Here is a 9,517-nt window from a genome sequence, read left to right as displayed (position 1 = left end):
GTTAGCAATTTTTAAAAAATATTTTCTATTATAATTTTGTACAATTTGTATAAAGATAAATGTATAACATAAATAAAAACAAAAAAGCTCCTGTGTCCCTGAGAAAATACTGGTGAATTGCAGAAACAAATGTAATAGCAAGTGCAGAAAATCGTCCAGGCATCTGGGTCCTGTAACAACACTGATGCACCTTATGAAGATGAACTTGTACTATATTTACAGACGGCCATTGAATAACACATTCTTCCTCCCCTCCAAAAAAACATTCAAACTGCCCATATACTTTGACACATGAATTCTACTTTTAGCAATGACTCATCAGGAAATAATCTTGAAAGTCAGCATGTTTTGTGCACTAGGAACTTCATGGCAGCTTTAGATTACATAAAGGAAAAACAGAAACAATCTAGATGTTCAACAACGAGGAAAGAGTTAAAATAAAACATGCATAAGACACAGAACACACAGATATATAGACATAGATACATATGTACAACACATATATCTAACCTTCTACCTAGTCATGAATTCAATAGAATATTAAGAGCCAGAGAAACTATTTTAAAAGTATCTTTAATGACATGAAATGAAGTTCAAGAATATGTGTGTGTATAAATATACACACACATTTATGTGTGAAAAGCAGATATAAAAACAGTCTGTACATCATAATATACATATATGATATATGCATAAGAAAAAAACTAGACCTACAGACAAAATTGTTTCAGGTAGTTCTTGAAAATATCAGAGAGGTGTGCATGAAAATGTTTCTGGAATGTGTGTGTAATCGTCAGAAATGATTACTGGTGACTTTAATTTTCTTCTGTTAACTTGTCTGCTTTGTGATTATTTTTTTCTTGCAATGACGCTGAATTATTTTTCTGACAACAGGGAAAAGGACAGGAAGTGGGCACAGGAGAATGGGGTCATAAGCAGTGTTTGATTGCAGCAAAACCACTGAGGACAGGGAAATACCCTTTGCAGCCTGCCAAGCTGGCTAAGACACACACATACACACACACACACGCACACACGCACGCACACACACGATCAATTACAGTGACCAGGAGACTATGCAGGGGAAACGGGCATACTCTTTACTAGCTGCGCTGGCCGGCACGAGTGCAAATCGGTACAATGCTTATGAAGGGGGCCTTTTGGCAACACACAGGAAAGGTCTTTAAAATGTCTATATGTGGATCTTGCAAGTCCGCAGTTAAGGAGACCACCGGGATGCTAGCAAAGATTGGATTCACTCATCAAAGCACAGAGCACGCAATGTTGGTCTTAAACACAGGGAAAGAACTAGGCACCACCTGAATGTCCAACAATGCGGGAATGATTACAGAAATGTTAAGGTCCACGGATACACTGAAGCACTCTGCAGGCACTGAAGATGACGTTTCATAAGCCTGTTGGTAACATGGAAAGAAGTTCAATGGGTTGATTTTTGTTTGGTTTTAGTTGCTGAAAAAGCAGGTTAAGAAACACCACGTACATGAACCATTCTATAACAGTGTGTTAAAAGGGAAGGCGGGGTGGGGGTGAGCAAAGGAGAGAGAGGGAGAGAAGAGAGCCTGGAAAAGCAGCACACCAAAAAGGTAAAAGTGGTTCTCTCTGGGGAGTAGGACCAGGGGAGCAATTACTCTCTTGTTTCTTCCCTCATCTGATATCCTTCTCCTTTCTGATGATGCTACCATGAAATTGTATCACCTGCGCAGTAAACAAAGAGAGAATGAAAATGCTTTTTAAACCAAACCACAGGGAGAAGAGGCAGCCTTTAACCTACAAATGGCACAGATTAGTAAGATTATTCACAACGCCCTTGGTAGGGGTGGGCGGGGGAGAGGAAGGGAAGGAGAGGAGAGGTGGAGGGAGAAAATAGGAAGCGGGGAGAGAGAGGGGGAGAGAGGGAGAGAGAGACCTGCACTCCCAACACAATAAATACACTGCTGGTGGGTTGGCGGGGGGAGGGCTGGGGGTGGGGGGTTGTAAACCGGGTGTGAGCCAAGGTTTGGCTCTGCTGGCTGGCTAGCTCCTGGGATGTCTTCATCGCAAGGTGGCCTCCTCGTCGGTGTCTTCCTCGAAATCCTTGACGTCAGCACTAGTGGACTGCCTGGCCCAGGCTCCCCTTTCGGCCTCTCGTTCTTTATGCGACTTGAATCTCCCGACGAAAATTTTGCGGTAGTTCAGGAACATGCCATTCATCACATCGATGGCCCGCTCCGCAGATTCCTGCTTTTGGAAGTGCACGAACCCGTAGCCCTTGGGCCCCTTTTCGTCACAGGCCACTTTGCAGGAGAGGATGTTGCCGAACGCCGAGAAGATGTTGTACAGCGCCTTGTTGTCGATGGTCTTGCCCAGGTTCTTGATGAAGACGTTGCCCACCCCGCTCTTGCGGAGCGACGGGTCCCTCTGGGACCACATGATGCGCACTGGCCTGCCCTTTATGACATCAAAGTTCAGGGTCTCCAGGGCCCGCTTGGCGTCCACCGGTTGCTGGTAGTTGACATACGCGTAGCCCAATGAGCGGCGGGTGATCTTGTCCCTGCAGATGCGGATGGAGAGGATGGGCCCAGCTGGACTGAACTTCTCGTACAGCATTGCCTCGGTCACCTCAGGGTGCAGGTCGCCCACGTACAGGGAGGCCATCGGAAAATCTGGGTTCCCCTCCCAGTCCCCGAGGGCCTCATCCGCATCTGCATCCGCGGCGGCCGCAGCAGCCGCCACCTCGGCCGCCACCTCGGCCGCCAGCTTCGCATCCGCATCCGCATCCGCATCCGCATCCGCATCCGCATCCGTCTCCCCCAAGGGGGGCCCCGCAGCCTCCGCTGCGGCGGCGGCGGCGCTGCCCTCCGCCACCGCCACCACCGTTGCCACCCGGGCGGCCTCCGCCTCCCCCGGGGTGGCCTCCGATGCTGCCTCCTCTATTGAGGCCTCGGCCTCCACCTCAGCCTCTACCTCTGCTTCCGCCTCCGCCACGGAGGCCTCCGCCACCGCCTCTGCCACGGTCGCCGCCGCAGCCTCCGCCGCCGCCGCAGCCGCTGCCGCCACCGCCGCCGCCACTGTCGCTGCTGTCGCCACGGTCGCCGCTGCCGCCGGGCCGCTGCCGCGACCTCCCTTCCCGCGAGCTGGGGGACGGAGAGGCGGGGGAGGGCAGGAGGGCGGGTGGGTGCCGGAACGCAGACCCGATGCGCGTGCCGGAGCTGGCGCAGGGGATCCGAACTGGCGAGTTCAAGTCACCTGGGATGGCAAGTGCTGCCAGGAGCGCGCCGGTGCGAGTCGCCGCAGCCTGCAGCCAGCTGCTGTTGCCGCCGCCGCTCGGTCGTGGGCTAGCGCGCAGGGTGCGGGGTGCGGGGTGCGGGCGGGCGGGCGGGCGGCGTGTGGTGGGGGGCGGGGGGTGTTGGCGTCTGTCGTCCGGGCAGCTGGGAAGGCTTCTGTCTCTTTGGTTCCCCCTGTGGCTGCTGCGGGGCTGCGGGATTGCGGGGCTGCGGAGCTGCGGGGCTGCGGGCAGTGGGAGGTGACGGGGGTGTCGGGGGTGGGATCGGGAGCGGGAGCAGGGGCGGGAGTGGGAGCGGGACTGGGAGTGCTCAGCCTCTCGGGTCGCCTGGATATTTATGAAAAGGACGCCAGGGAAAGGGCTCCGCTGTAGACCGAAGGGATAAGGGTTCGATTCGGAAGGGAGCGTTATTTTTATCCCCTCTCCACATAATGGAACGTTTAAATGGTTAAATCAAGTACCTTGCAGGAGAGGGTGGGGTGGCCTTGAGGATACACTCAAGGCCTCAGTACATGCGGTCTGGAAGTGGGGGAATCAAGAGCACCCTGTCTCTAGTACTGTCCTCAATGATAAGGTGAGGAAAGCCAAACCCAGGACTGGGAACAGGGCCTGGTCCAGAGCCAGGCACTTGTTTATTCTTGGCTCTGCTCTCAAGGCGCTGAGGTTCCCAACCTGGACCAAGAAGTACATATTCAGGTTCAAAGGATAAACCAAAACAAAACCTGAGCTCTCTCTCTAGAATGAAGTGCCTGGTCCCAGCTCACCAGCTAATGTTTATGGAAAGCTTATCAGGTACTTGGTGCTGGGGGCTAAGGGGCCCGCAATGTGGTAAGTGAGCAGGGAGTGTTGATGTGTTGGAGGTGTGGAGCAGGGTGAGAAGAGGTGAGCAGTGTGTGTGTGGTGAGAGCAGAGAGGCCACACAGAGCCAAATGCTGGGGGTATAGACAAGGGAGCAACCATGAGAGTTGAGTGTAACAGAAGCTACAGTCCCACTTCCTCCAGAAAGGAGGACCAGCCACTAACTCTTCTTAGTAGCAATTAAGTGAGGCTGCAACAAAGACAGAACCCCCGAGGTGGGCTCTGAAACATGAGGAGCAATCCACCATGTCAAGGCAGGAAGGAAGGCACTCCAGGCAGAGGGATCAGTCTGTGCCCAAGGCCCTTTGTCATGAGAGCACATGCTTGGTCGCTTCTGGCCATGCCTAATAATCTGGCAGGGACAGAGCTCATGGTCTCCAAGAGCACATGGTAGCAGACAGGGCTGGAAGGTTTGGGGCCCTGAGAGTCAAGCTAAGGTGCTTCGACTGTATACCCAAGGTCACGGGGACCACTCAGCATATTCAAGGAGGGAAGCAGTATGATCAGAACTTTAGAATGAGTACAAATTAAACATCAATGTGCATGTATAAGTGCACATTTACATGTACACGCACGTACAAAACCAAGACAGGGCTGATAGAACACAAGGAAGAAAGTCAGATGTGACCAATTCAAAAAGAGTCTGAACAATCCTTCCGTCTATCCCTTTTCATTCCATAAATAGGGGTCTCACGTTTACCGTGAGCCAGCGGGGCCAGATATTTAAAAAGAGAAAACCATAGTGCCTTCCCTCAGGATGCCTTCACTCTGCTAAAGCTCAGCCTGCCCCCACAGAAAACAGAAGTGTCAGCGGAGGACTATAAGTGCTATGTGATTGGACGAAGGTGGCCACAGAATTTCACCTGCCCAGCACATATTCTCTCATCCTCTCCTCCTCTGCCTTCCTTGGGTAAGTAAAGCTGTTTTCTGTGGTTGCAGTGATGGCTGGATCTTGGCAGTCATACATGATAGAACAACCGTGAACCTGAGGAAGTGACTGAGTCACTGTGGGGTGCGAGGCAGTGAGAACTCTTCATCGCTGGCTGCAAAGCATCCCAAGGTGGCTGAGAAGCAGATACACAGACATGTACCTCTCCAGCTTGCAAAGTCCAGCTCTCTGCCTCTAGGCAGGGCTAGTGCCAGCAAAGGCAAGGGACAGAGACCTAGGAAAAGCCTGCTGTACAGCGCATGCCTGACCAAGGTGATCACTGTCACCGCTGTTAAGAGGCATCTCCTAGGGGTCTAGGTTGCTTGCAGGCAGGGAGAAGATGAAGCTGTGCCTCACCATTTCCAGGTTGGTGTCCAAGAGGGGCCTGAGAAGGCAAGAGGCCAAGGGGGAAGCCATGCTCGAAGAGGGGTAGGGGATGTGGCGAGGATGAGAAGAGCTTCTCGGCCCATTGTTAGGAAACAGAAATGACAAGGAAGACCAAGTCGAGGACCAGGACTCAGCAAGATCTCTGTCTCTGGCGTTGCCTTCCAGTACACAGGGCCAACAGAAATCAGTGAAACAGCAGGAGAAGGAAGTTCAAGGAAGTCATGCTATGGCTAGCAAATCCCCAAACCTGAAAACAATTCCTAGGATCCTGAACCTCTAGCAACAGGAACAGGGCTACCAAAATGACAAGGACACAGCTGGGACTGCTCCCCAAGTCCTTTCTCAGGGGCTTCCATGGAGTCGAGTTTCCATCTCCTTTTTATTCTTTATTTTTAAAGCTACGTTGTGGTCAGTTTCTGCCACCTGCAAATGGAATGTGTTCTGACCACTACACACTGTGACAGGGGCAAAAATAAAGAGCCCTGTGGAGCCTCAATGGAGGGAGGGGAAGTTTCCTTTCCCGTGGGAGGAAGTGCTGTTGATTTTATTTATTCAGTGATTCAGCGAATATTCCTGGAGGGTCTTGTATGTACCAAGTATTCTGCCAGCCAGACCGTCCCTGAACTCAGGGAGCTTATTTTCTAGTGGGGAGACAGACAATAGACAGATCAGGGAATATGAAAACAGTTAAAGGTTGCTATGAATGCTCTCGGGGACATAAACAAGATGATTTGGTACATATTGCCTAGAACCCCGGAAAAGTGGCAAAACGGGAGACATGAAGCTCAGGAAAGGCCTTTCTGAGGACAATGATAAGCCACCAGTCTTTTCAAGGAACCAGGGGGGAAACCTGCCCAGCAGAGGGAACGGCAATTCCCCTGGCCCTGTGGCAGAAAAGAGAGGGTGCTGGGGATGGGGGTGGGGGCAGAAAGGATGCCAATGTTGCGTGGAGCCCAATGTGAGAGGGGATAGAGGAAGGAAAGGGAAGAAGGCGCAGTGGTGGGTGGTGCCATGATGAAGAGTCTGGTTCTTCTTCAGAGAGCTCAGGAGAGCCAGAGAAAGGATTGAAGCAGGTAGTAGCATAATCTAATGCCTATTCAGTGGTTTCTCTCTAGCTGCTCTGTGTGGGCAGTATCACAAGTGGGCAGGGCACAAAGGAAAGCAGGGAGACCAGTTAGGAGGCTCTTGCAGTAGTCCGGTCCAGAGACAACAGGGGCTTGGCCCAGACTGGAAGCATCAATGTGGAGACTAGTGCGTGGATTCACATGATATTTTGGAAGTGGAAGAGACAGCACTTGCGAGTGGATTAGAGGCAATCTCAGAGGTCTATGTACGGTCGTAGGAAAGACAGAGAGTGGGCATGGTAGATTTGGAGAAGGGTGAAAGACAGATGGGGGTGTGTGTCAAGAGCTCCTATTTGCACAGGTTTAGTTACTGAAGTCTGCTTGTCATCCATAGAGGCTGGAGAAACAGAATTGTTGAGACAACAGGACACAGTTAGGGTCTAAAGCCACAAAACTGAGTAGGATCACCTAGAGAGAGTATAGCCAGGAGAAGAAGGTGCAGGGCTACTCCCTGAGATACTCTGACACTTAGAAGTTGGGTGGGGAGCACAAGCCAGCAAAATAGATTCAGAAGGACTGGACGGTGAACAGGACTCCTCTCTAGGGCCTTGCATGTCCAAACATGTCCAAACTTCTCGCCAAGGCTTTTCATCACCAGCCTCAATGTCCTCACTCAGACTCCGCTCTCAACGCTCCTAGCTGTACATGCATGGGAGTTGGTTTAAAATGGGACAACAACGACTTTGTGTGCTTGGGTTTGGACTTCACTCTCTGATCATTTCTCAGTGGAGCTTTCAAAAGAGAGAGAGGTTCAGATGCAGAGAACTTCAAAGAGTGGGGCAGGCACTGCTCTGCTATTTCATGTGGCCCATCTCCTTTTTCCTTTCAGGAGGGAGAAATCAGAAGGAGTGGGGATGCAGTTCAGAGAGCAGAGGAGAAGAGAAGAAAAGAAGGAAGAAGGAAGAGGACTAGGGTTGGGTGGGGGGAGGACACCAATGGGAAGAGGGACAGATCAACTCTATACACAAAAGTAAATCAAAACACCAAAAACAGGGGTCTACGTAAAGAAGCCTCTTCCCGTGAATTGCTCATTGCATAGCTGCAGGGAGGCTGTTTAGGGGCATAGAGAATGAAAACATACCTGTATTTTGGTGTAGGGAAATTGTTTCTGTCAGTTCACACCGTCCACACGCCACCTCCCACCCCAACCCTGCCACTACCAAATTCCTCTAAATAAAAATAATTATGAGATACAGGCCAACAAAAACGTCAGCGTTAGGCTGTTATTTAGAGAGAATTGGAAAGCGTTTGGATGTGTCCCTGTTGTTTAATAAATGATAACAATGATTACTAAGTTGTCCTGAGTCAATACAACAAATTTAGCAAACGGTCCTTTGGGTCCTTATAAAGTGAAGAGTTGACGGAGACAGATTTGTATATGGGGCAGGGATGGAATGGTAGTCAGTCCTGGAGAAATAAGAACCCCAGGAGGTGATGAAATATGTACAGGTATGTTTATCACAGAAACACTGATATTGGGCAAATTAGGGCACAAAGCAAGTATCCATCAGGTGAAGAGTGACTGATACATTGGCAGTGCAGACACTCTGAGGATTATTATGCAACCATTAACAACTATGAGTTATATCTATATAAGCTGATTTAAGGGGATTTCCGGAATGTGCTATTACCAGGCGAGAAAAGCAGGTTTGTTGTCGTCATTTTGGTGCAAACAAAAGGAGATGGGCCTTGGAGTCAGATTGGCTGGTGGGCTGAATTTCAGAGCAAAACACTTAACCACTCTTGAGCCTCAGTGTGTGCTCAGAGTTTGAATTTCAGAAACCCTAATTAAGCATCTTACAAATTTCCTTTGTAACAAGTAGTTTTGCCCCAGCTCTGCTTAGAAACCAAGCCAAAGGGCTGTATTGACTGATGGTTTTTACATAGCATTCCAGATATTTTTCTCTCTAAGAACCAATTCACTTTCCATTACACGCTTGAAGCTTTAACTCATGCCCTTCTTTGTTATAATTTTAGGCAGTTCACAAAACTGATTTTATAACAATATACCTACAGATACACCCCAGGCCATGACTTAAGAGTTGTGCTTACTTTGGTCAAGGTACTTTACCCCCTTTTTTTCCATCTTAGCTTTGGAGTCCTCATCTGTACAAAGGGATATTTATAAGGATAACGAGTGATAATGTATGGTAAATGTTTTTACAGTGCCTGGCATGCATTCAATGCCCAATACAAGAGACTCCTTATTAATCTTATTGCCCTCTGTCCTGGGGATGTGCTTGTTCCGCTGGTTTTTGAAGGTCCAGTGTCTTGTCTTTCTGGTGCTCCGGGCAGCCTGGAATTTTCTCTCTAACCAGGAGCAAAGTGTCAGTACAGAGGGAGTCTGATCCTCTGGGTTCTCTGGCCTGAACTCGCTTAGCTCACACTCTCATTGAGCTTCTCTGTGCTAGTCCCAACCATAGGACCTTTTAATGATCCAGTTATTTATTTTCTGGAGGCCCAGGGTCCGCACATTAATTAACACATGAAAGCATGGCATTTTCTGTACTCAAGGAAACCACCCAGAAGATTTAATAACACTATCTCAACAAAATGGGGTATTGAGACCGGAGAGAATTTTCTGTCAACTGCTATTCATCCTTTTGAGCAACATCTTGGGGGCCATTTGAGAGGTAATTTACTGTAAGGTAATACACTCCTTCAGCTTCTTTGCTGCAGGCTACTGAACACACTTTGATGTCTCCATGATGTCTCTGGAACAATATTACCAATATTCACCATTGTGATGTGATGCATTCATGGATTACTGAAGCGTGAGTTGGCTGATCTCCAGTATTATGAGCTGCTGATCAATTTTAGGTTTTCACTGTGTTTAATAGATGTAAAACGTAATCTCCTTCAATGTGGTAAAATCTTGCTAATGTCAAGGTGATTAACCTTGGGACTTCCTCCCATACAGATCATCTTTTTAAAACT

General features: G+C 49.3%; 2 protein-coding genes across 6 annotated transcripts; one reads left to right on the top strand and one right to left on the bottom strand.

Moving 5' to 3' along the window:
• Positions 1–1,079: 1,079 nt before the first annotated feature.
• PABPC1L2B (poly(A) binding protein cytoplasmic 1 like 2B) lies at positions 1,080–3,196 on the bottom strand. Of its 4 annotated transcripts, none has more exons than XR_008497199.1 (3): positions 2,001–2,786; positions 1,598–1,716; positions 1,080–1,415 (listed from the first exon to the last, which is right to left on the bottom strand). XR_008497199.1 is itself a non-coding variant. In XM_054473035.2 (1 exon), the coding sequence occupies exon 1, from the start codon at positions 2,653–2,655 to the stop codon at positions 2,053–2,055; it is 603 nt and encodes a 200-aa protein (XP_054329010.1). In that variant the 5' UTR covers positions 2,656–3,196; the 3' UTR covers positions 1,080–2,052. The 4 variants fall into 4 exon arrangements, 1 of the variants encoding a protein (XP_054329010.1); XR_008497201.1 differs by having other exon boundaries at positions 1,650–1,716; XR_008497200.1 differs by having other exon boundaries at positions 1,650–2,786.
• Positions 3,172–7,870, top strand: LOC129025291 (uncharacterized). 2 transcript variants are annotated; one of them, XM_054473036.1, is made up of 3 exons: positions 3,172–3,347; positions 4,937–5,051; positions 7,410–7,870. In XM_054473036.1, the coding sequence occupies exons 1-3, from the start codon at positions 3,195–3,197 to the stop codon at positions 7,490–7,492; spliced, it is 351 nt and encodes a 116-aa protein (XP_054329011.1). In that variant the 5' UTR covers positions 3,172–3,194; the 3' UTR covers positions 7,493–7,870. The 2 variants fall into 2 exon arrangements, with proteins under 2 accessions (XP_054329011.1, XP_054329012.1); XM_054473037.1 differs by having other exon boundaries at positions 3,172–3,278; positions 7,410–7,833.
• Positions 7,871–9,517: the final 1,647 nt, after the last annotated feature.

Source organism: Pongo pygmaeus, chromosome X (genome assembly GCF_028885625.2).
Source record: "Pongo pygmaeus isolate AG05252 chromosome X, NHGRI_mPonPyg2-v2.0_pri, whole genome shotgun sequence".
Classification (NCBI taxonomy): Eukaryota; Metazoa; Chordata; class Mammalia; order Primates; family Hominidae; genus Pongo; species Pongo pygmaeus.
This window is presented reverse-complemented; position numbering and strand designations above follow the sequence as displayed.